Source organism: Eucyclogobius newberryi, unplaced genomic scaffold (genome assembly GCF_026437365.1).
Source record: "Eucyclogobius newberryi isolate DKJ021-1_F unplaced genomic scaffold, fEucNew1.0.hap1 SCAF_21, whole genome shotgun sequence".
In the NCBI taxonomy this organism is placed as follows: Eukaryota; Metazoa; Chordata; class Actinopteri; order Gobiiformes; family Gobiidae; genus Eucyclogobius; species Eucyclogobius newberryi.
The window spans coordinates 4,673,663-4,701,162 of record NW_027315846.1 but is presented as its reverse complement, the minus strand read 5'-3'; the positions used below and the strand labels follow the sequence as shown (position 1 = coordinate 4,701,162).

The 27,500-nt window shown below is 39.9% G+C and overlaps 1 protein-coding gene across 1 annotated transcript in view; it reads left to right on the top strand.

Moving 5' to 3' along the window:
* The first annotated feature begins 16 nt into the window (after positions 1-16).
* Positions 17-27,500, top strand: part of sos2 (son of sevenless homolog 2 (Drosophila)) — a 55,539-nt gene continuing 28,055 nt past the window's right edge. Inside the window, exons 1-7 of the mRNA XM_072458324.1 lie at positions 17-853; positions 13,031-13,156; positions 14,219-14,350; positions 14,846-15,010; positions 17,237-17,443; positions 22,793-22,936; positions 24,018-24,128. Coding sequence (XP_072314425.1) covers positions 770-853; positions 13,031-13,156; positions 14,219-14,350; positions 14,846-15,010; positions 17,237-17,443; positions 22,793-22,936; positions 24,018-24,128 — 969 coding nt within the window. The 5' untranslated portion in view covers positions 17-769. The remainder of the gene's footprint in view (positions 854-13,030; positions 13,157-14,218; positions 14,351-14,845; positions 15,011-17,236; positions 17,444-22,792; positions 22,937-24,017; positions 24,129-27,500) is intronic.

The window sequence follows — 27,500 nt, the reverse complement described above, 5'->3', positions numbered from 1 at the left end:
CCTGACAGACAGCGCAGAGGGAGACACCAAGCGGAACATCTCCGACTTTACCCCAAAAACACCGCTGCCTGCCTGGCTGCTGCTGACCGCTCTCTTCCCGGACCCCGGACCTTGCCTCTGTTGTGGGGATTTACGGGATTTACCAAAGCATCCGATCGCCCTGGGGAAAATGACTAAATGTGAAGCAAACGGCGCCAGAGAAAGTGTGCCTTGTTTGGATCTAAACGGGTCGTGTGCCACAACATAAAACTCACCGAGGGCCTGGAGTTAGCATTAGCTAGTTTGTTAGCTCGTTAGCTCTGGTGATCTTACAGGTGTTTGGCACAAAATAACCAAACGCGGCTTATTGGCGCTGTTGGTTGCTAACAATTCAACGCAAATGTCTTGACTTTACCTCGAAGTTGACGTGCCTGTTACACGCGTTTTGAAAGAATCCAGCACAAAACGTAGCAACATTATTATTAGCCATTAGCGCTCCACCTAGCATTAAATTAGCTTGTTTCCAGCAGGCTAGCCGCATTAGCCCAGCAGCTAGCGCCGTAACTTTATCGCTACATGTGCTTATTTACCAATGTAGCTGCGGTTTGCGGGGACCGACTCGACACGGAACCGGCCGCGGGGCTTTAGGATCGTTTTATTCGCCGCGCAGTGTCTGGATTTTCCCCCCCGCGGCGCTCGTCCCGGACCGACCCACCCACAGGACTCGCAACCCGGGGCCGATGCTGACAGTTCAGCCCGGAGCACGGCAACGCCAGGAGCCGCTACAGCCATGCAGCCCCAGCAGATCTACGACTTTTCCAGTGAGGAGAACAGTCACAAATGGAGGGGCCTCTTCGTGCAAGCGCTGCGAAAGGTAACGCCGCGTTTTCGGGGACATTGTACAAAGTGTTTTTCACCCACATGCATTCACGCACGGCAGCCAGCAGAGGCGTCTGACAGCGCCGACGGGGACGAGCGCTGCACCGGGGCTCGGATTATGCACAGTTTTTGGTCATAAATTCATAAGTGTTGTTAGCTCCAGGAACGCGTAGACCCCCGATGTATGCGAAGTGAAGCAGAATATGAAGCATTGTCAAAGATTAACTGACGTCTGAATACTAATGTCATGACAACAACGACATAAGCAACGACTTTGAATGGTATTTGTAGTAAAAAATGCAATATCTGTGGTTAAAATGTAAAACTATTGTGGGCTGAACATTTCTGTAAGTATTTATTCAGTAAAACCTACATTTCTGTAAGTATTTAGTGTAAACCTAATAATCCCAAATTGTCTTCATCATGACATGTCAGCAAAAGTGTAATCATAGTTTCAGAATCATACAAGGTTTATTGCCATTGCTAATGAACATAATTCACAAACATAGGAACTTGCCTGAGTTTCCTGTTTTAATAGTTGAAAATGATAATAATTTGCCACCTTGATTCATCTTGTTCTGTCATATTCTGAGATTAATCCCAGTTTTTCATAAATAAGTCTCACTCTGTTGGACTTCATTTTCTCCTCCATTCCATAATTTGGAGTTTTGTTTGTTTACAACATTTAAAAGCGTCTTGTAGTTCAGTGTTTCTCACAGGTTTATTCTGAGACTCTGGTGGCACAAGCAATTTTGTTTAAATGCCATTTTTCTATTGATCAAAAAAGGCACTGGTCAATGATGTAATATAGTTACTTCTATGATTATGTCTATACCACAAGCATAAAATATGACAGCAATATTGATATATGAATATATACAATGTTGATGCAATGTTGATGCGATCGTTTCAGTTATATTGAAGCTAAATGTCTTACATTAATGTTCAGACTTTGTCAAAGCAAAATCGTAATCATTATATCAAGGCTAATTTAGGACTTTAGATAAATAATAAATATTGTCTGCCTTTTTTAATGAAACGGTGCATTTCTGTCAGATGGAGGACTATGGCGTTATTGTAATATATTTAGTTTGTCGTGATATTGAGGATTGTGTTACCCTGTTATGCAACGTTGATAGTTTTGCGATTTGTTTATTGTGCTGCCATATTTTGTAAAACCAATTTTTGCTCCGTTGTTTTAGACGATGGGGGGATTCTGTTGTTGTCGCAGACGTGAAATGTGTGAACATGTATCATAGATTATTCATTATTCATCCTCATATCAACTCTGTATCCTATAAATAATGCTATTTGTCATTATTGGGGTTTTCCATCCACTCAGTAGATACTTCTTACTTCAACATCCCATAATATTTGTTTCTGTATATTATGAGACCTCTGTTTCAACCACTGTTAGTCATTTTAGTAGCAGCATCAGCAAAGTAAGTTAAGTAGTGAAGTACTATTCTCTACTTGAGTTAGAATATGTATTTTTAACTGCGTTTTGTGGCACTTGTGTCATGTAAATTAACACGGAAATAACCTCAGACATGATCATTCTGCAAATTCTGCCACAGCTGAAACTACATATAACTGTCACTAACTGTATTACATTTTATGAAGTATATTTTCGGCACAATCGGACTGAGAATTACTATTGCTGTTGAATTAGAATCGTAATTTCAACTACTTTTTCTCCCCTGTTACACCCGCCTCCAGCTGTCCCCATCCTCTGCGTCCTCTGCATCCTCTGCGTCCTCTGCTCTCAATGCCTGCCATCCAGAATACGCTTCTTCAATTCTTTACGAAGAGCGAGTCTAGTCACATCTCCCTCTGTCTCGCCTCGAGCCAAACTCAAACAGAACTGTGCAATCAGATGCGTTTGTTTCACTGACTCGTGTGAAAAAAGAAGCTCACTGGTCGTCACCATTCAGAACAAAATCAAACTTCTCTCACCTCAGATTGTCGCTCATTAAGTTGTTTTTCAGTCCGTGTGATATGTTTTGCCGTTTCCTCACATATCCACATTTGTCCTGATACAGATGGACCTTGACGTGCCCCCCGATTGGCTAATCCACCTGTCAGTCGCGCCCGTTTGAACTCGCTGAGATGAAAGCGGTGACCGGACTTATATTGAGCTGTATAAAAATGTAATTTAGTGTCATTTTGGACTCTCCAGGCAGCCGTACTCTCACTCCTCACGCTTCACGTTCTCTTTCACTACACGTGCTAGTCGCTGTATTAATGGATATATCTAAAATATGTTAAAAGTTGACTAAATGTATGTTTTGATTATGTAGAGCTACAAAATGCTTTGGAGTTTCACGTCCACAATGCACCTGATATCAGAACACAGTCGTCTTTTATAAATAAGTCACGTTTTCAGAGCAGCAAATTCAGCCTTAATGCAACAACTCTGCTATTTATAATTAATGTATTCTATTTATCTCTGTATTGATATTTTATATGCATGTTGTACCAAAACTTTGAATACCAACTTCTTATTTGTTCTATATATTTCATTCTACTGTACATTTCCAAACCATCTCCATCTGAAAATCTCCATATTTCACCTTTTATCTGGTTGATAATGTATTAATGTATTTAAAAAGTCTCAGTAGAAATAATCGTTTGACTAGTCGACCACGTAAATGATGTTGTCATTGTCACTTTTTGTTTGTCCCACTAAAAGGCAAAAATATAAAAATAAATCAATGAAATCAATAGATTAAACAAATAGAAAAATAAAATAAATGGAATAAGTAAAATAAAATAAATGAGAATGAAATGAGAATGAAATGAGAATGAAATGAGAATGAAATGAGAATAAGAATAGAAATAAGAATAAAAAATGAATACAATAAATAAAATAGAAAAATCATTAGTCGCAGCCCTAGTAACCGTCGGGAGCAAAAAGAGCAGAAACGTCTTCAGTTCTGCCCTGACAATCTTAACACTTTATCATTTCAACCAAGTCTCCTCCCCTTCTCGTCATTTCAACCAAGTCTCCTCCCCTTCTCGAACATGTCCACTCATCACAGTTAGAAGCTGCTAACTTATCAAAATATTCCGAGAAACTGCGTTTCCCCAGAACGACGGCGGCTCGCTTGCCCAGACGCGCTGAAGCGGTGACAGATTTTGACAAACGGGCCTGACGAGAGCGGCCGTTTCCCGCTGTCGAGCAAACCACAGGCCAAAAACACAACAGACTCGCCGTTTCTACACATTTTTATGATCAAATCCTTTTTCTCACCTCGTCAAGTCGCACGTTTTAACTGTGTGTCGTAAGAGAGCAGGGATTTTACATGTCGAGAAGTATGCAACGCACTTTGATTGGATGAAGCTCATGTATTTTGGTGTTTCAGCTCCTTTACGACTCATTTTAGTTGCGGATTGCAGTTGTAGCAGCAGTATGTCGTGTTCTACTGAGTACACGAAGTACTTAACACGTCCTCAGAACTCGTCTTTCCTTCTTTAAAAAACGCACACCAGAGTTATTGTGTCTAAAAGGATAAAACGGTTGAAAATCGAGTCAAATAACTGGTCCTGCAGCTGTTCTCGTGGTTCGTCATCGCAAACGAACTTAATCCAAAACAGTTTAGTCAGCGTTTTATAGTCGATGATTAAGGCTCCTGAAGTGATTCTGAACTACAGGGAAGTTTATACAGGAAACTCCAAGGATCCATTGCTCCTGTCATATTAAAACTGTGAGCACAGACGGACAATATTTTGACAATATTGTTGTGAAAATATGCATGATTAGAATATCGAGTGCTGTATTTACCGGAGTAAAAGTCGCACCGGAGTATAAGTCGCAGCAGCCCAAAAAATTTATAATAGAGAAGAAAAAACATATATAAGTTGCACTGGAGTATGAAATGCGATTGCAAGTGTGAAAATAACAAATAATATCACATATAAGTCGCTCTGGAGTATAAGTATATAAGTATAAGTCGCACCCCAGCCAGAAAAAAAGGTGCAATTTATAGTCTGGAAAATACGGTATATCATTTTATAGTGACTGTGACAAGATTACGGGAGAACGCACTGGAAATCACAAATCCACAGTTTAAGAGGTAAAAAAAGGGCACCAACGGAGAAAAAAAAGAAAAGGTTTGTGTTTTAAGGATTAGCAGAAAACCCCCAAAATCAGGAAGTTTAATCTGCCACAGTTTCCAACCTCATAATCTGGTGTATTCATGATGTTCTAAATAACATCTACACGGACCACAGGTTTCCCCCTCAGAGGTCATGACTTCTGCTCGTCTCGGTCACATTTAATGCCTCTTTATTTAGAATTGGAAACTTCACATGCTTCATTTGCCCGGCAAGTCGCTCCTGCCTAATTTCGAGATTGAGCAATACAAAAATAAAAAAAGGTAATATTGCGAAAGTGGTTTGGAAGGAATGCAAAATATTTGATAAGATACAGTCGGCATCGCGTCACATCAGGGGGCGTGGTCTGGCATGCGGGGAACTCTGCTTTTTCCCTCTTCTAATACTTTTTCACTGGCGAAATATGTCTATTTTAACCGCAAGTAAATCAACCGAGCGTCAATATCACTTACCTCCAATATAATTGTCAATTCTGCTGAAATCTGTGCCGTTATTTTCACTTTAATTCCGTTTATTTTTGACTCATACTTATATACTTATAGTCCACAGCGATTTATTTGTGATATTATTTGTTATTTTCACACCACATTTCATACTCTAGTGCAACTTATATATGTTTTTTTCTTCTCTATTATGAATTTTTTGGCTGGTGCGACTTATACTCTAGTGCGACTTATACTCTAGTGCGACTTATACTCTAGTGCGACTTAAACTCTAGTGCGACTTATACTCTGGTGCGACTTATAGTTCGGAAAATACTTTATTTCGGACACAACGAAACGATTGACGAAAAGAACGCGCAAAAATAATAACCGACTCGACGCCCCCTAGAGTTCAGTTGGGACGTGTTGAAAGAAAGCGTATTATTATTTATCTTGAACAATTGCGAGCCCTGCGGTTTATTAATCATCAATACCACTTCAGACCGTGTTGTGGTTCAGAATGAGGGGCTTATTCTCAGACTCGTCTTCTTTTGTTCGTTCTTTAAATCCGCCGTTACAAACAAAACGCTCCGTGTGTGCGTATCGTCTGCTGCGGTTCCCCAGACTGTCGCTTTAATGGGGATGATGTCACCGTATGAATCATAACGGTGACATCAGCCTGAGGTCGATGACGTGACCCCGCACGCACACGCACACACACAACAAACACACACACACACATACACGCAACAAACACTCACACACACACGTCGGGTTTCCATCAGGGCTGCGTGGAATTAATCATCTAATCGTAACGAGGTACGCTACGGTATCAAATGTTAGTGATACAATTATTGTGAGGAAACTCTTACCGTATTTTCTGGACTATAAGTCGCACCGTTTTTCATAGTTTTGGCCGGGGTGCGACTTGTACTTATACTTATATTTATACTTATACTTGTGATATTATTGTTATTTTCACACTTGCAACTGCATTTCATACTCCAGTGCGACTTATGTATGTATTTTTCTACTCTATTATGGATTTTTTGGCTGGTGCGACTTATACTCCTTATAATACGGTATTTACATTTAGGTGAATGTTTTGGACTTTAGATTGAACTGAAACTTATTTTTGTCTATACAAATGTCACGATGATTACTTTTTGGTTCTTACGATTGCATTTTGACTTGAATAATCACGATTATCGATTCACCGAATAACCTTGACGTTCCTAATAGTAACTAGTCGACTATGAAAAATAACCATAGCTGTATTGTTATGATTTTAGTCGTTATCTGAACTGTACATTAACACTGGACAATTAGTTCTTCATAAATATTCTCTTGCTAGTCTTCCTTCACCATTATTTCACATTTTCTTTGGTTTAAAATGTGTTTAATTTTCTATTTGATTTGTTTTTACTATTATTATTTTATGTATTTTTAATTATTGTTTTTTTTTAAACTTTTTATTTTCTTTCATTTATTTTTATTTGTTCATGCCACTTTCTTATTTTCTACTTTTACTCCTTTACTTGCCTTATGTCCTACCTAGTTTTGTTGTTTTTTTTCTCATGTTTTTGTGTTTTTTTTTTGCTCCCTCTTTCTGTTGTTGTTGTTTTTGCTTGATCTATTTTCTAAATAAAAATAAAAACATGCAAAAAAATATATATCTTAAAAAGAATCCCTGACCAGTCGACTGATAAAATAATCGTTCGTTTCAGCCTTAATTTTCATACTTTTTTGTGGATTTACATCATTGGAACCTGGTTATTTTTACAGATTCTAGATTTTTGTTGTTGTTGTGATTAGCGACGTTATTGATGATCGTCCCAGGGCAAATAGCTCATGTGACAAAGACGGCAAGATTAATAGATAAGAATGTCAAAAACTATCCATAAAAAAATGTGAGTTTCATCAATAACTCTTTATTCGTAAATATTCCCGATCGAGACTTCTTCAGTCGTCATATTCCCACATTTATTTGATTGATTATGTATTAAATATAGCCTCAACGTGAAGTAGAAATCATAGTTTGACTTGTCGACTTCTGAAACGATTGTCGGGCTTCCCAGAATACACACAACCTTTCAAATACCAGATCATTTGTGCCGTTCGTTCCTTTCCACGTCCGTTCTCACGACGTTGCAGATTTGAGTTAATAATATCTTCTGTTGAGATTTGGAGAAACGCCGTGTTGGTTTTTTCCACTTCAGCGAGTATTTGACCCGAGTCGGGGCTTTTGTCGTGTCACTCGTGCTCAAAAGACTTTAATAGAAATACACTAAATTTGAATATATATGTATACTTTTTTGCCTTGTTGCCGTATTGTTGTTTTGAAATGGTACTGTTAATATTCAGCTCTGTCCTGGTTCAAACTGACTATATTAGTTTTATTATTATTTCAGTTTTCTTGGAGCCTTGTTCACTACTACTCGCATAAGTATCAGTATTTATGTGTAATTACCATATATACACAATTTAACTCGTACAAAGAAAAGACACGATAAACACTAAACCTCAAAAATATTGTTCCTCTTCAGCCCCAAAGAAGAGTTCATGGTGTGAAAAAAATGAGAATCAGATCTATTTTTATGATGTCCTCAGCCTCTGGAGGGCGTGTCCTCAGCTTCTGAAGGGCGTGTCCTCAGCTGGAGCTGAAGGGCGTGTCCTCAGCTGGAGCCAACGCTCCTGTTCTGACATCACATGAAAACACCTATCTTTCCTTCCTTGTCTCTTTCTCTCTTTCCCTCTCTCTCCCTCTCTCCACCTGCACAGTTCAGTTTCAGTCCATAGTCCTGTGCATGGATTAAAAACACTTAACATTGCATTATTCTTTCACTCCATAATCTGTGGTGATGATGGCCACAGCTGCCCTGGGGCAGACTGACAGAAGTGCGGCTTACAATCTGTGCCATTGGCCCCTCAGACCACCAATCATTTGCACTCATATCACATTCATACTACGTACTAACCCCACATCACAGCCCCAGTACAGGTGACTCTTGTCACCGTAGTAACCCCACATCACAGCCTCAATGCAGGTGACTCTGTCACCGTAGTAACCCCACATCACAGCCTCAGTGCAGGTGACTCTTGTCACCGTAGTAACCCCACATCACAGCCTCAATGCAGGTGACTCTGTCACCGTAGTAACCCCACATCACAGCCTCAGTGCAGGTGACTCTGTCACCGTAGTAACCCCACATCACAGCCTCAATGCAGGTGACTCTGTCACCGTAGTAACCCCACATCACAGCCCCAGTACAGGTGACTCTTGTCACCGTAGTAACCCCACATCACAGCCTCAATGCAGGTGACTCTGTCACCGTAGTAACCCCACATCACAGCCTCAGTGCAGGTGACTCTGTCACCGTAGTAACCCCACATCACAGCCTCAGTGCAGGTGACTCTGTCACCGTAGTAACCCCACATCACAGCCTCAATGCAGGTGACTCTGTCACCGTAGTAACCCCACATCACAGCCTCAGTGCAGGTGACTCTGTCACCGTAGTAACCCCACATCACAGCCTCAGTGCAGGTGACTCTGTCACCGTAGTAACCCCACATCACAGCCTCAGTGCAGGTGACTCTGTCACCGTAGTAACCCCACATCACAGCCTCAGTGCAGGTGACTCTGTCACCGTAGTAACCCCACATCACAGCCTCAGTGCAGGTGACTCTGTCACCGTAGTAACCCCTCATCACAGCCTCAGTGCAGGTGACTCTGTCACCGTAGTAACCCCACATCACAGCCTCAGTGCTAGGACAGTATCTGTAGAGATTCTTGTGCAGGTGACTGTCGCCGTAGTAACTCCAGGTCAAGTATTTGAATGGGAAAACCCCGGAGTTTCAGCTCATGACTCACTGCTGGGCGTCTTCTGGAATCTGTCCACAGGATGTTTGAAAATCCACTTCTGCTTTGATATTTATAGTTTTTCCAAGTACTGAAGAGTTAAAAATGCTTGTGTCTGGAGAGGTTTAGGTTCTAATGTGACGTAAAGCCACACAAACGTCCCATGTTGGTTTTCCATGTGCTCTCGACTTGAATGGGACAAGACAGTTAAATACTGCAAATTTAAAGCTGATGTTTATGCCATTACAGCTTTATTGTCACTGGTGCGACTCGTACTGCTGAATACTCATTATAAGATAAGATAAGATAAGATAATCCTTTATTGTCCCACATGGGGAAATTCCATTTATATAACATTATATTACATTATATTCAGTTTGTAGATATCGCTGCGATTATGGACTTTATGGTCTTTACTGGAAGTAGAACTGAACTAAGATAAGATATTCCTTTATTGTCCCACATGGGGAAATTTCATTGGTGCAACGCAGGTAGATACAGAGGTAGATACAGAAGAACAGATCACTTATAGGAAGTCTGAAAAACACTTTCAGTAGAAGATCTCCTATAAATAAATAAATAAATAAAAACTCCCATAGACAAATAAATAAATACATAAATACCATTGCATGTGATCACGACAGTAATTGCACATGAATATGTGTCACGACAGCACATAGATTGCACATGAATTTCACAGTAATTGCACATATGACAGAATTGCACATGGTTAGGTCAGTATTGCGAGTGTTCAGTACTAACAGTGTTTGTTATAAAGTCTGACAGCAGCAGGAAGGAAAGACCTGTGAAACCTTTCCTTCCCACAGCGAGGGTGGATCAGTCTCTCACTGAAGCTGCTCTCCAGAGCGGACAGAGTGTCCTGCAGGGGGCGACACTCATGGTCCAGCATAGATGTGAATCTAGCCAGGACCCTCCTGTCCCCCACCTCCTGCACCGAGTCCAGAGCACAGCCCAGGACGGAGCTGGACTTCTTGATGACTCTGTCCAGCCTCTTCCTCTCCCTCTCTGTGATGCTGCTGCTCCAGCAGGCCACACCGTACAGGAGCTGATGCCACCACAGAGTCATAGAAGGTCTTCAGGAGTGGCCCTGTCACTCCAAAAGACCTGAGTCTCCTCAGGAGGTAGAGCCGACTCTGGCTCTTCCTGTACAGTGCGTCTGTGTTATGAGTCCAGTCCAGTTTGTGGTTCAGATGAACACCCAGGTACTTGTATGAGTCCACTCTCTCAATGTCCCGTCCCTGGATGTTCACTGGTGAGGGGGCAGTGGGGTGACGTCTGCGGAAATCCACCACCATCTGCTTGGTCTTCCCCGCGTTGATGAGGAGGTGGTTCCGCTGACACCAGTCCACAAAGTCCTGCGCCAGTCCTCTGTACTCCGCGTCATCGTCGTCCGTGATGAGTCCGTTGATGGCAGAGTCGTCAGAGAACTTCTGCAGGACACAGCTGTCCGTGTCATGTCTGAAGTCTGCAGTGTAAAGGGTGAAGGGAAAGGGCGCGAGGACAGTGCCCTGGGGCGCCCCCACACTGCAGGTCCGAGTGTCAGACACACAGTTCCGGGCTCTCACAAACTGGGGTCGGTCTGTGAGGTAGTCTGAAGCATTTACATTATTGTTGCAATCATCAGGTTTTTATTTCCAACTTTCATTTTATTCTCATACTTGAACTGAGCAGAGGTTTAGTAATACAATATTCTGCCACCATTTCTACAAAACACAAGTCAATGTGCTTTACAGGCAATACAAATACATTAAAATCACTATACAATATAATATCACAATGCACTAAACATTAAAGCATGAATTATATCTTTTTGATTTACTGCTACTGTTCTAGATGTAAATAAATCTGTTCCAGAGTTTAGATTTATTGAAGACTTTGTGTGGGACAACATCACATGCTAATCCTAAAATGAATCAGAAAAAAGATGAAAAGTTGGCATTATTTAAACAAAATCCAGCATTAACTATTAATCGCAACAAATCAACTTAAAATAATAATAATTGTCACTATTTCAATCATCAAATAATCATTAACTTGTCTATTCATAGGATCCAAAACATGGCACAAGTTAAAAAAATAAGTTTTATGACTCAAATTGAGCCGCAATACCGTGAAAACGACGTGTAAAACGTGTAAGTTCAGTGCATTTGATGAAAACACTATTTTAGTCCATAAATGTGCTCCACCAGGATCAACAAACACTTCAACTGGGTCAAATCCAGTCAAACGTCCGGGTCTGGCGCGGTGGGAGTCACATTGTTTTATTCTGAATTGAAAGTGAATGCCGCACGTTTTTGAGGGAGTTGCTGTTTAGTCAGAGGCGAGGAATGTGCAACACTTTCACCGCGTCGCTCTGCACGCATTCCTCTGCCCTGTGAACGCCGCGCGCCAAGCAACAAGCATGGCACAGATCCTGCACGGGCGGGCGCAGAACCTGCACGGGCGGGCGCAGAACCTGCACGGGCGGGCGCAGAACCTGCACGGGCGGGCGCAGAGCCTGCACGGGCGGGCGCAGAGCCTGCACGGGCGGGCGCAGAGCCTGCACGGGCGGGCGCAGAGCCTGCACGGGCGGGCGCAGAGCCTGCACGGGCGGGCGCAGAGCCTGCACGGGCGGGCGCAGAGCCTACAATGTAACTTTACACGGGGTGAAAATCCTCAAATTGCATAAAAGAACAGAGAAAATGTCTAAAAACAGTGATCAAAATTCTGGAATTCCTGCTGTATTGTATTGTAACGAGCTCACATCTGATCTAAATACCGGTACTAATAGTTTAAAGTTTTTGTTTCGGGGGGAAAAAGCTACATATTTGAGTTTCCACTGTAGAAATGTCAGTTAGTTTGTTTTTCTATTGCAAAGAATGGAAGAAAAAGTTGTCTTTGAGCACCAAAAAAGTGCATTTTGTAGTAAAGCATGTAATATATCTGTTGGTAAAATGAAAAAAAATATTGTGTAGTTAACATTTCTATAAATATTTTTCCGGTAAAATCTCAAAATCCGTAATCTAATGAAACGTATTTTCAGGACTCTAAATCACACCTTTTTTCATAGTTTTGACTGGGGTGCGACTTATACTTATATACTTATACTCCAGTGCGACTTGTATATGTATTTTTTCTTTATTATGCATTTTTTTGGCTGGTGCGACTTTTAGTCCGGAAAATACGGTAAAATCATGTAAAATGAAGTTAATCCCAGTTTTTCCACTGAAATCACATGTTCCACTTCACGTTTCCCTCCATTCTTGAATTAAGTTTGTTTTTGTTCATTGACGTTTAAAGGGTCCATACGCACAGTAACAATTGTCATTCCAAAACTACATTTTTTATTATTATTATGTTTTGGTCAGTTAAATCCTCGACCGGTGGCTCTATACAAGACATTTTTATTTATTTATATTTACTTTTATTTATTTTTTTTACGTTCATCTTTGTGTTCTTTTGATTTATGTGTGTTTGTGTGTAAGGTTCCTGGTTCTTAAAGTGTCCTCGTTGTGTGTCAAAGGTTCCTGGTTCTTAAAGTGTTCTCGTTGTGTGTCAAAGGTTCCTGGTTCTTAAAGTGTTCTCGTTGTGCGTTGAAGGTTCCTGGTTCTTAAAGTGTTCTCGTTGTGTGTCGAAGGTTCCTGGTTCTTAAAGTGTTCTCCTTGTGTGTCGTAGGTTCCTGGTTCTTAAAGTGTTCTCCTTGTGTGTCGTAGGTTCTTAAAGTGTTCTCCTTGTGTGTCGTAGGTTCTTAAAGTGTTCTCCTTGTGTGTCGTAGGTGCAGAAGCAGGTGCATCCGAACCTGCAGGCAAAGGAGGACGCGCTGCAGCACATCGAGGAGCTGATCCTGCAGCTGCTCAACATGCTGTGTGTGGCCCAACCACGCTCTGTGCAAGACGTGGAGGTGAGGAGGGAGCGAGGAAGGGAGGGAGGGAGGGAGGGAGCGAGCGGGGGAGGGAGCGAGGTAGCGAGGGGGGGAGGGAGCGAGGTAGCGAGGGAGGGAGGTAGCGAGGGAGGGAGGGAGGGAGGTAGCGAGGGAGGGAGGGAGGTAGCGAGGGAGGGAGGGAGGGAGCAAGGAGTGACGGAGGGAGGAGTGACGAAGGGAGGAGTGACGAAGGGAGGAGTGACGAAGGGAGGAGTGACGAAGGGAGGAGTGACGAAGGGAGGAGTGACGAAGGGAGGAGTGACGAAGGGAGGAGTGACGAAGGGAGGAGTGACGAAGGGAGGAGTGACGAAGGGAGGAGTGACGAAGGGGGGAGGGGCGAAGGGGGGAGGGACGAAGGGAGGAGGGACGAAGGGAGGACAGAGGGAGCGATGAAGGGATCGAGGGAGGGACGGAGCGGGAGGGACGGAGCGGGAGGGACGGAGCGGGAGGGACGGAGCGGGAGGGACGGAGCGGGAGGGACGGAGCGGGAGGGACGGAGCGGGAGGGACGGAGCGGGAGGAGCAAGGGACGAGCGAGGGAGGAGTAAGGGAGAGAGCGAAGTGGGAGGGAGAGAGGTGGGAGGGATGGGAGGTAGGTATGGGAGGGAGAGGGAGTGAGGGGGGAGAATTGAGGAGGGAGATTAGAGGAGGGAGAGGGAGTGACGAAGGAGGGAGGAGGGAGCGATGAAGGAGGGAGCGATGAAGGAGGGAGGAAGAAGGGAGGGAGGGAGGAAGGGAGGGAGGAAGGAGGGAGGAAGGAGCGATGAAGGAGGGAGGAAGGGAGGAAGCAAGAACGTCCACCTAAGAAGCAGATTGTATTAAAAGTACTTCATTTTGCTTCTAAAATAGTTAAGATTGCTAGTTTCTAATTCTCGCAATTATATTGTGACCTGAGCTTGACATTAAAAACGGTCGGAAGTCTTAAACGATGTGATGGCGGCTCAGCTTGAGACGCACTGGTCCGTTCGCGTGCGGAAAAGGAGCGTAAAAGTGCCGCAGCGTCCGTGTCCACGACGTAAAGCGGTCCTCTCGGTTTCCGCAGGAGCGCGTGCAGAAGACCTTCCCTCACCCGATCGATAAGTGGGCGATCGCGGACGCTCAGTCGGCCATCGAGAAGCGCAAACGGAGGAACCCTCTGCTGCTGCCCGTCGACAAGATCCACCCTCTGCTCAAGGTAAACCACATCTACATGTGTCTGTACTTTCTTCTACGGTCTAGAACTGTATTGTCTAGAACTGTATCGTCTAGAACTGTATCGTCTAGAACTGTATCGTCTAGAACTGTATCGTCGAACTGTATCGTCGAGAACCGTATCGTCGAGAACCGTATCGTCGAGAACCGTATCGTCGAGAACCGTATCGTTAAGAACTGTATCGTTGTTCTCCAGTAATTGAATTAAAGGCTTAAAGTGATATCCACATTACGATACGGATCCCGATACAGGGTCCACGATACGACACAAATGGGTGATTTTAAAACGCAATATTGAGCTAAAACGACTTCATTTAAGACTGGTTGACGTCGGGTTCAATGGGGAAAACGAGCAATAGAATAACAGGAGAATAACGTGCATCGATCCCTCTAAATACGACTGCGAGTGGGTAAATGAGATGGGGAAAGCGTGATTGCGAGCATAGCGTGATGATCGGCGTTGTTCCGCTGTGTGCAGGAGGTGCTGGGGTACAGAGTGGACTACCACGTCTCGCTCTACATCGTGGCCGTTCTCGAGTACATATCCGCCGACATCCTGAAACTCGCCGGGAACTACGTGGGCAACATCCGGCACTACGAGATCAGCCAGCAGGACATCAAGGTGTCCATGTGCGCCGACAAGGTGAGACAATAACTGCTCTGAGTGTCGCCAAGTGTCACTGTGGATGCAGGGTTTGTACTTGGGCTGAAAGTTTTTACTTAACTATAATATTAGAAGTGAAATTAGAAACGAATGTATCACTGTTACGACGTTCAAGCAATAGTTAAGATGTAACTACAGTTCTAGGAATTCTGGACGAGCACCAGCGCTAAAATCCTGTGGTTCCTCCAAACAGAGTCTGCAGGGATGGCACATTTCAAACCTCGAAATGAAGGATTCAGTGCTGGGACATATTCCCTTTTAACTTTTAGAGAAAACACAAAGAAAATAAAGGCACTCAAATGGGAAGTCAAATTTGTCCATTTTCAGATGATAATTAAAATAAATCTGTTTTTCAATTGTGACTTGGGCTAAAAGTAAACTGCAGCAAAAGATTGTAGGAAATTAAAACTCATGAAAACATTGTAGGAAATAAAAACTCATGAAAACATTGTAGGAAATAAAAACTCATGAAAACATTGTAGGAAATTAAAACATTGTAGGAAATTAAAACTCATGAAAACATTGTAGGAAATTAAAACATTGTAGGAAATTAAAACTCATGAAAACATTGTAGGAAATTAAAACATTGTAAGAAATTAAAACTCATGAAAACATTGTAGGAAATTAAAACATTGTAGGAAATTAAAACACTGTAGGAAATTAAAACATTGTAGGAAATAAAAACTCATGAAAACATTGTAGGAAATTAAAACATTGTAGGAAATTAAAACTCATGAAAACATTGTAGGAAATTAAAACATTGTAGGAAATAAAAACTCATGAAAACATTGTAGGAAATTAAAACATTGTAAGAAATAAAAACTCATGAAAACATTGTAGGAAATTAAAACATTGTAGGAAATAAAAACTCATGAAAACATTGTAGGAAATTAAAACATTGTAGGAAATAAAAACTCATGAAAACATTGTAGGAAATTAAAACATTGTAGGACATTAAAGCTCATGAAAACATTGTAGGAAATTAAAACATTGTAGGAAATTAAAACTCATGAAAACATTGTAGGAAATTAAAACATTGTAGGAAATAAAAACTCATGAAAACATTGTAGGAAATTAAAACATTGTAAGAAATAAAAACTCATGAAAACATTGTAGAAAATTAAAACATTGTAGGACATTAAAGCTCATGAAAACATTGTAGGAAATTAAAACATTGTAGGAAATAAAAACTCATGAAAACATTGTAGGAAATTAAAACATTGTAGGACATTAAAGCTCATGAAAACATTGTAGGAAATTAAAACATTGTAGGAAATTAAAACTCATGAAAACATTGTAGGAAATTAAAACATTGTAGGAAATAAAAACTCATGAAAACATTGTAGGAAATTAAAACATTGTAAGAAATAAAAACTCATGAAAACATTGTAGAAAATTAAAACATTGTAGGACATTAAAGCTCATGAAAACATTGTAGGAAATTAAAACATTGTAGGAAATTAAAACTCATGAAAACATTGTAGGAAATTAAAACATTGTAGGAAATAAAAACTCATGAAAACATTGTAGGAAATTAAAACATTGTAGGACATTAAAGCTCATGAAAACATTGTAGGAAATTAAAACATTGTAGGAAATTAAAACTCATGAAAACATTGTAGGAAATTAAAACATTGTAGGAAATAAAAACTCATGAAAACATTGTAGGAAATTAAAACATTGTAAGAAATAAAAACTCATGAAAACATTGTAGAAAATTAAAACATTGTAGGACATTAAAGCTCATGAAAACATTGTAGGAAATTAAAACATTGTAGGAAATTAAAACTCATGAAAACATTGTAGGAAATTAAAACATTGTAGGAAATTAAAACTCATGAAAACATTGTAGGAAATTAAAACTCATGAAAACATTGTAGGAAATAAAAACTCATGAAAACATTGTAGGAAATTAAAACATTGTAGGAAATAAAAACTCATGAAAACATTGAGAATTCATTCTTTATTTGTAATTTAACAAAACCCACCAAAGAATGGGTAATTATACTTGTATAGTGCTGCTTAAACCACCAGCTTAACCCCATTGTACATATTTTATTTCTTTTTATTTAATGCAAAATAACGACACAAAGAGCAAACCCGGAGCGCGAAAAGACTCCAACATAAGGAGTCCGTAGGAAGTCAGCCTGGCACAAGTCCCCTACGTTTTAAAAGCATGGTCTTACCGTTTCCCGCCTCGCGCAGGTGCTGATGGACATGTTCGACCAGGAGGAGGACATCGGCCTCATGTCGCAGGGCCCCGAGGAGCCGTCGTCGTCGGGGGAGCTGACGTACGACGACCTGGTCCGGCTGGAGATCGCCGAGGAGCGGCAGTACCTCCGAGAGCTCGACCTCATCATCAAAGTGTTCCGGCATCACTTCCTGTCCAACCCCAAGATCTTCACGCCACAGGTACGAGCGTATCCGGCGTGGGGGAGTGGCCAGAAAGGATAATCAAGTAAATAGGGCTGCGGGTTGACTCGCGACACGCCCTGCTGATCGATTGGTCGGCGGAAACGAGGGCATGGCACCGTCAAAAGCGCTCAAAAACGATTAAGTATCAGACCCAAACTGCACTCGCAAAACTACATTATTTGTATATATAGAGCATATTTTTTCAATTGTATTTTTTCTCCGAAATTTAAACACAGGACAGAAAACACGACACAAATAAAAGAAAGTCACAACATCCATTAAAAAAATAACAATAATAATAATAATTACGACATAACAATTGAGTCACATCATAATTTGTGTCCAGTCTTTGATGGTCAGTGCAGTTTGAGTCAGCCAAGAGTACGATCCAAAAGTATCCATTTATTGTGTCCATTACTGGGGTTTTGAGGCCCAAATACATAGTTTTGAAATCAAGTCGGACTGTGGCGTCTATCTCGCTTTATTGGTGTCCCAAAAATGTTTAATGAATAATGAGCACTTTGACATGGTGTTATGAAGAAACGTATTACATTTCCCCCCCAAAAAAATCCCTTAAACATGTGATTTTTGTGGTTTTCCATTGAAATGTACATACACTTTCCCACTCTTCGTCCGTCAAAACAAAATCAACTTCTTTTTGCCTTGAAAAGTTCCGATTCGCATGAGCGTTATGATGATCATTGCTTAGTTTAATTTCTTCCTCATTTGTAAATGGGGAAACTGGAGTATTTCAATGTAAAAGGCAGATTAGACTCTGCTAATTTGCTTCGTGTCTGCTCCTTTTGCCGTCCCATTTAAAACATCGTAATTAAAATAAAATAATGTCGTTAATGCAAATTTTGGTCCATCAAAATGCCATTGACCGATTAGTCGATTGAACAGCTAAAACCCCTTTAAGAGTAAGAGTAACGCTGCATTAATCACAACTAATGATTTTTAAAATTAAATCGTCAACTAATTCAGTAAACGAATCTGAGTGTGCTGAGAGAACAAGTTTTACAGCTCAGACGGAGCAAGAATGACACAAGAAAATTTGTGTTTTTAATGAAGAAACAGATTTGTTGTGAATAAACTCTATTTTTTAAGTTTTCTTGTAGAATCTAATTAGCTCATTTTCGGTAAAACTCTGTAAAACGTATTAACTTATATTCACTGGCCTTTCACGATCGAAACAAGTCATCAATTAACAAAAGTCGTTAGTCGCAGCCCTACATACTTCAAAATAAGTTACTCGAGTAAAAGTACAAAATAGTACAAGCAAGAAATGACTGAAGCAAGAGTAAAAAGTATTTGAGTAAACTCCTACTAAATTTATTTTTCCCCTCCATTCCTTATTAGGAAATGAGAGGTTTTGTCTATCGGAGTTTTTGTTTATAAGAGTTCTTCTATTAAGAGTGTTTTTAATTATTCTATCAAGAGTGTTAAACTTCCTACAAGTTATCTGTCCTTTCCTCTGTATCTACCTGCGTTGCAACAATGAAATTTCCCCATGTGTGGACAATAAAGGATTATCTTATCTTATTTTAAAGTAGTAGTAGTAGAGTAACTGTCTGGACGTAACATTGGATTTATACTTTGAAGTTAATGTAATTGGAAACCTGATATTTTAAAAGATTTGACGCAGCAATAATAAAACACTGAATTAAACTCGGAGAAGTAAAAGTATCACAGCATTATCTACTTAAATAGCAGAGACTCAATTATAAAGTCATTAATGGCTAAATCCAGATTACTGTTAAAACCCTGTAATCTTCTTAAATCACCAACCTAAAACACAAGCTCAGAAAAATTAATTGTTCCATTGATTGTGACGAGGATTTCAGGTTAATAGGTCACAATATAAGAACCCAAGAATAATAAGTAAATATGCAAAATTAAGTTTTTTTTGTTCAATTTATACAGTCCAAAAATAGACCCAAATGTGAATCACTTTTTTATCTGGTTGTTTTTGTCTGAAAATTAAATATGTCTCTGTTGCTCGGTCACACTCTCAGTAATAATGTGATGTCAACGATGGCTCCAGTGATTAATTAACCACGTTGTCGGGGCGATACTGACGCTAAAACACAAACGAAAATATGTTCTGTAACTAAGACTGTGGCATTATTAATACGAATACGAATATGTCCAACAAAAGATTAATAATACACCTAATTTGTAAATATTCTCAATCTAGATGCTTCCTGTTGTGACATTTTAAGCTTTTATTTGGTTGATAATGTATTTTAAAAGTGTTCATGTTTAATCGTTGGACTAGTTGACTATTAAAATACTAAAAATAGCTGCAGCCCGACACTGTAATTACATTTCTCTTGCTTATTGCTGACAGATTTACAGTTTAGGATCATTTAAGTATTTATTTTTTAGCCGTTTCGTCTATTTTGTGTAAATCGGTTCAGCCTTTTCTGCCATAAAACAAATAGAAAGATGTTGTTATGCATTTTATTTCGTGCAGTAACATCAGATTTTCCCTTTTTAACAACGCAATAAACACGACGCGACCTTCTCGTTTGCGGACTCGATAGAAAGTCGCAGTTTCGCCGCAGTTTCGCCTCTTTCTTTGGCGGCCAGTGTGATTTTGCGGTGATATTTTGGGTGTAAACCGCCGCGAGTCTCGGGAGAAACGCGAAACGTGTAATTACGCCGAGACACGAGGCATCGCCGGGGCCAAAAATAACCTCAATTATCTCTGTCGAAACGGGAGGGAAGATTACTGTCGAGAAAGTCACACTGTCGAGCGACCAAACCGGCGCGTGTTTAGACCGCTGTCACTCAGTCTATTTCGGGTCGTCTGTTTTTTTTTTTTTTTATCTAAAGCCTGACTAATGGTTTCCTCCGCTATTTTTGACCCTGCGCTATTTTTGTTTCGTTTGTGTTTTTATCCGTGAAAGGAGTTTGTCGCAGAAGCTCTCCGTAAACATGGCATTACTGCGATTTGAAGAGATAAACTCTGTGTAATTTCACGATTTTTGTGCTTTTTTAACAGTGGAAATGCACAATAATACAGTACAATATATTCCACGTAATAAAGTGGAATATATTGCTGAGGAAAATATAAACTTAAAAGGATTAGCCCCAAAAAACGATTCTAAATGTATGTCGGTGTAATCCCTCATTCGTCCAGGCGTGTTCCATAGTAGAAAAAGCTTCAGTTGTAGTCATCTGAACTCAGTTTGAAAAATTAGACGTTTCGACTCTCATCCAAGAGTCATTGTCAATAAAAGAATTTAGATCGAGAACTCCGATATTAATACTGTTCTGTGGTAAGACCCACCCATTGGGCGGAGCCTTCCTGAAGTAGAAAGAGTTGTTTGTTTCAACAGAAACTCCCCCCTTGTATCTACCGAGCTAGCCTATTCAGAATCTTAATGGGCTATTAGAAACCTCTTTGTCTTTGTGAGACCCTGGCTCAACCACCCTGAGTACCTGATTAGCAAGGGTCTGGCCTGTCGGAAAAACTGCAGAGAATTTTTAGACAACACGAAGTCCCTGTTTATTTTAAACCAGGAAACACTTTAATACAAAAACTGGTTCACCCTAAGGACAAGTTGCCGACTCAAAAACAGAGCAATGTAGTTTATTCGATCCAATGCAGTGAAGAAAGCTGTAAAGAACGGTACATAGGTGAGACAAAACAGCCTCTACACAAGAGGCTTTATCAGCACAGAAGAAATACAAGTTCAGGACCTCAGAGTGCCGTGCATCTCCATCTTGAAGCCTCTAATCACTCGTTTGAAGACGGTGAGGTGAAGGTTTTAAGCAGGAGAAAAGATGGTTTGAAAGAGGAGTTAAGGAAGCTATTTTTGTTAAAAAAGAAAGACCTTCTTTAAACAGAAAGGGAGGGCTAAGGTTTAATCTTCCTGTTATTTATAATGGGTTACTGAACCCCTGGAAAGGTAGAGGACCAGGACAAGGACATTCGGATGCTAATCAGGTACTCAGGGTGGTTGAGCCAGGGTCTCACAAAGACAAAGAGGATTCTAATAGCCCATTAAAATTCTGAATAGGCTAGCTCGGTAGATACAAGGGGGAAGTTTCTGTTGAAACAAACAACTCTTTCTACTTCAGGAAGGCTCCGCCCAATGGGCGGGTCTTACCACAGAACAGTATTAATATCGGAGTTCTCGATCTAAATTCTTTTATTGACAATGACTCTTGGATGAGAGTCGAAACGTCTAATTTTTCAAACTGAGTCCAGATGACTACAACTGAAGCTTTTTCTACTACGATTCTAAATGTACATTATTGCAAAAACGAGATGCAATAAAAAAAAACAGCACAATGAAATGCTTTATTAGTTCGTTTGTACAAGTTATTTATTCAACCGTAAACTGCTTTGATCTTATTGTAGCACAGAAAAATAACAAAAAGTTGCGCACAAGCGGGGACGTCGCGATTTAAAATGTCCCTGTTACAATTATTGTGAGAAAAAACATACCATTTGACAATTATTCTTGATTACAGCGACCGTGAGCAGACAAATCTTTCATTTTCTTCCATTCCCGTTGTCAAATGGTCACATGGTCACATTTATATAAGATAAGATATTCCTTTATTGTCCCACATGGGGAAATTTCATTGGTATTTTATATAGCGCTTTTCTACCGTCAAGGTACTCAAAGCGCTTTACATCAAGGAACCAGTCACCCATTCACACCCCAGATGTACGCAGACACAAAATAGACGAAACGGCCAAAAAATAAATATTTAAATGATCCTAAACTGTAAATCTGTCTGCAATAAGCAAGAGAAATGTAATTACAGTGTCGGGCTGCAGCTATTTTTAGTATTTTAATAGTCAACTAGTCCAACGACTAAACAGTAACACTTTTAAAATACATTATCAACCAAATAAAAGCTTAATTTATGGGGGGCGAGTTGGGTTAAGTGTCTTGCCCAAGGAAATGAAATGAGGTATAAGTATATAAGTTAAAAAATATAAGTATAAGTCGCACCCCGGCCAAAACTATGAAAAATGGTGCGACTTATAGTCCGGAAAATACGGTACTAATGCTCAATTTTGTGACCAGCTGTACGAAACGAACTTACAAAATGACAAAATAAAGTGAATGTGGCAAAAACACCCAGATGAATAATGTACTTTACAGTCAGATCTCTTTTTAGGACGAAAGGTTCATTTAAAAATATGTAATTTTGCTTCTAAAATGGTTGCGCTGATTATTTTCTGACCCGAATACACAAAGTACCCACGATACACATTACCCACTAAAACCATTGCTCCAGCTGTCATGTACGAACGATAAATTACTGTGGAGATGCTCGTGACGGGCCTAGAAACGAGCGACTTGTATGTGGTGTATTCAGGACGCCGAGGTGATCTTCAGTAACATCCTGGACATCCACGAGCTCACGGTGAAGCTGCTAGGCCTGATTGAGGACGCGGTGGAGATGACGGCCGACGGGAGCCCTCATCCGCTGGTCGGGAGCTGCTTCGAAGACCTGGCGGAGGTAAAAGGGCCACACGGGGGCGATTTGACCCGGACGGATGTAACGACACGTGTTCTAGCACGAGCATCACGGCGACAAACTGTAATAACACTCTGAAGAGTCGTGACTGGTCGGCTATGAAAGTGGATGTTTGTGGATATTGATTTGTGTCCGTTGTTCTCTTGCTGTTTTTTTTTTTGTTTATTTTTTTATCTTTAACATTTTGGGAAAAAAAAAAAAAAAATGAAATGTAATTAATTAATAATCCTTGTTATCTGGACTATACAGACTCTAAACTCGGGCCATTTTATAACAATCACGTAATAGTTGGATGTTTATTTTTATTGATTTGTGTCTGTTATCTGTTTTTGTTTTGTTTATTGTTTATTCATCAATATTTTTTTTAATTGTTCTAAAATTTTTAGAAAAATTAAAGGAGGTATGGACGATTTTTTTCAGCAATTTTTTTTTATCATATTTCCTCGTGGCGTGGATAAATCATTTGTCCTGCCACGTATCAATCATAAAACGCACCTATCGCTCACCTGCAGCCGCGTCAGGCTCGTCCACACGTTTCCGCGTGCCTAAGCGCATGGATCTATCATAATATAGTTCCCTCAGTGAACGGGGCAAAATGAAGACGGAGAAAGACAGTTCGAGCTGACGCAGAAGTGGACAGAAATCCACGGGAGACGAGCGATGCGATGCGCTCCGTTGCGCTAATAAACAAACGCACGTGTGTGTTGTATCAGTCCGCACGGGGGAGTGCACATGCGCACTTCCACCTGCGTTCCCAAATCGCCGAAAATCGTCCATACCGCCTTTAATACGTTATAATTTTTTTTTTAAATAAAATAATTATAAACTATTTTAATAATTGTTGTTATCTGGACTATACAGACTAATTTTATTCATTAGTCACTATTCATTTAAACGAGGATTATTAAGCCTAAATTCCATACAAATGATAAACAATTTGTGACATTTTTGTTGGACGTTGTGTACCGTAACTTAATGTGATGTCTTTTGTCTTTCCATGTTTTCTCTCCTATTTTATTTATACGTGAAAAAAACGACCCTTGTTTTTATTTTTCCATTCCAGGAGCAGGCGTTTGACCCGTACGAGACGTTATCCCAGGACATCCTCAGTAAAGATTTCCACGAGCACTTCAACAACCTCATGTCACGCCCCACCGTCGGACTCTACTTCCAGGTAAGACGCGCACATATGCTTTATTTCATGTCATAAAGTTTGATTAGTGCAGACATATTGTAAATGCCGCTCTTCGGGTCAAAATGAGACCGCTGTGTGCTGTCCGCATATCATTATTTCGCGTTTTTTTAATCCTCTGTGAACCAGGAAGTGTGCAGTTAGCGTTGCGTGACAGCAAAACCCTGCTCCGGCCTCTGGAAGCTGTGAAAAATGTCATGACTGTGAAATATAGGCACCAGCAAACGTTATCAGCGCATGAAGGTTGCGATCACCTCTACAAACTCGGTGTTTCCTCTTGGCGCGGCGGTGTTGACGAATGTCACGTGACTTGGCGTGACTTTCTTTTAATTATATCAAAATAATAATTGTTCCCTATGCCTCGTTATTGCGGCGATTGCACATTCAATTTATGAATTAGGCAAAGATGGAAAATATCTTCTCTGTTGAACTTAATAACCTGTTTGTAATGAACGGGCCTCCAATCGTGGCTGTTTTAGCGCATTAGCTTTCTTCCGTTGCTAACAACAACAACACCAACACACAAACAAAACTACTGAGTAAAGTGATTAGATTAGAAACTAACAGGAGCGCTAATATCCTGTCCGTCTTTCCACGCTAAAAAAACGCCAACCAATGCTAACCAATGCTAACCAACGCGAATAAACTCATAAAAATGGCGTCCATGTTAAGCGCGGGCTCATTCCCGATGCATGTATTTCCTGTATTCGTTTAGCAGTTCATATTTCAATCTTCGTTCAAACGTTGATGCTCCTGGAGCATCAACGTGTTTTTAATTAAATTGAAAACATAAATATATAAAAAGTCACAGTACTGTCACTTCATTATCTTTCGCTCCAAAATCTCACAATTGCAAACTACAGCCAATGTATATGTATATAATGTAATAAAAAGTACAAAGCACATATGTATCTATTTCTTATAAGCCTTTATTAATGTGAAGCCGGAGCTAAATTCGATAGATTTGTCTGTCAAAATATTTAAAATCTGATGCTAATCAATGCTAAAACTGGTATCAAAACTAGATCGATCGATCAATCAATCAATCAATCAATCAATCACCAAAGTGCTTCACAAAAAGTAAAATCAAGATGGTCATTTGAGCAAGTGTCAATGCAAAATGAACCACAAAAAAAGCAAACATTTCAAGTTTCCTGAACAGTTTTAGAATGATATTGTTTTTAGAAGGTTTAAGTGTCTAAAAAAACTACATTTTCATCACTTCCGTATTGAAATTTGTGTCAAAATCTGTCAAATACTGCAAAAGTGTCAAATTTTAAACGTGCACCTTTTATTTTCTGAATCATTTTCTCGACTCTTTTGAGCTTAATCTGATGAAAGGAAATGAAAACCTATAAGAAAAGGTGATTTGATTTCATTTGTGTCTATTGAACAAACAAACGGTGTCATTCCCGCGAGTCTTGACGCGATGGCGCATTCCTCTTCGGTTTGGTCCAGTCGCTCGTCCCCGGTCCTCGCTTGTCCCGTGTCGGGTTTATTTTCTGCCAAAGCGTTGTTTTATTTGGACATTCCTCATAAGAATAGTATTGAATTAGACTCGACGGGGAGCGGCCTTTGAAGAGCGAATATTTGCAGTGTTTTCTCAGGCGTCAAACCAGGCGGCGTGAGCTGGGAGGGGCTTTTCCCATCCGCTCCACAAGAAACGCGTGTTTGACCGAGACGTGTTACGCAAAATGCACTTTTTCTAAGCTTTTAACCGTAATATAACTGTTTTCCCTCGTCGTAAACATATCAGAGGTATTTGGATGAATGCATGTTTGAGTAATCTAATCTTGAATAAATGCAAGTGTTCAAAATGTTGTGTAGCCATTTTTCAACAATAAATATTCTAATTTATATATTTTGATACACATATTTTTTTAACACGTGAAGCAAAAAAATATACATATCCAGATAGATTTTTATCAAGGGACGAAAGACATTGATTCCAGGGTCAGAATTGTCCGATATAGACCAAATTTTGCCAATAAAAATATCAGCACGGTATGTCGGTGTAATCCCTCATTCGTCCAGGCGTGTTCCATAGTAGAAAAAGCTTCAGTTGTAGTCATCTGGACTCAGTTTGAAAAATAGTTCAAACTGAGTCCAGATGACTACAACTGAAGCTTTTTCTACTATCAGCACGGTATAATAGTATAATATTTGGTGCTGATATTTTGTGTCCAAATGTCATTCTCAGTTTGTCCTCAGAGAATCAGGTTTGTCGTTTTAAACTCGTGAGTAAAAACTGGAAATGGAAGAGCAATTAGATACACCATTATGCGACAAATTCGTTTATGGCCCAGATAAAAAATTTAAAAAAAACATCTTATTATTATTTGGGATTTTTGCCTGAACTTAAGATGAATTTGCCTCGCTATGGATTTTAAAATCTAAATTTCTGTATCTGCAAATATTGGTTATTGACCACACATATTGTTTTTTGGTATCGGAGCAAAAAAATTTAATAAATAAGAGACTATCCCTAATTTTATTACTGAATACCGTGAAAAAATGCATAATATTTCATCTTTGAAGACGCATTATTGGGGCTGCAACAATTATTCGGAATAATTGTGACTTATTGTGATCACTAATTCAATCATCATTGTATTTTTATCATCAATAATTGTTTTCTGGACTAAAGTGACTGAACAGATTCAAATCAAAATGGTGTATATATATATATATTTTTTTCTCTAATCAATATGTCACTGTATATATTTGTCACCAATATAAAAACTGTATTTGATTTAAAATGTATATAAAAAATCCCAGCGTCCAATAGAAATAATGGTTTGACTTGTCGACTGCTAAAATGATTGTTAGTTGCAGCTTTCTTGTGCAGTAGAAAGACTTTCACCTCCTCCTCTGTTCTTTGTTTATCTCTAATCTAATCTAAGTTCTCAGACAGCGCTCGTCCGGATCATATAAGGACATTTACACTGCAGTCAAACTTACTCTAAAGCTCTTTGGTGTGTGCATTAGACCCTCCTTCATGTTCACTTTATGCATCTAAACAAATATGAACAAAGAGAAAAATGCCCTATTGTCACTGATCTAAAGTGATTAAACTGTCGTCACGTTTGCAAAAGAGATGAAGATTAAAAAAAGAAAAGAAAGGTGCAGATATGAATGTCACAATATCAGGTTTTCGTGCCGTAAAAGAAGAAACTTACAGATTTTGACAGCAAAACCAAAATACTTCTTTCACATTGTCTAATAAATCACAATTCTTCTAGTATTTGACCACAATTAACATTTAAGTTTGTTTTTTTGAGATGAGTTAATTTATTATTTTTGCTTTTAAAATTGTCATTATTTTTTAGTCTGCTTATGATTCAAATTGTGAAC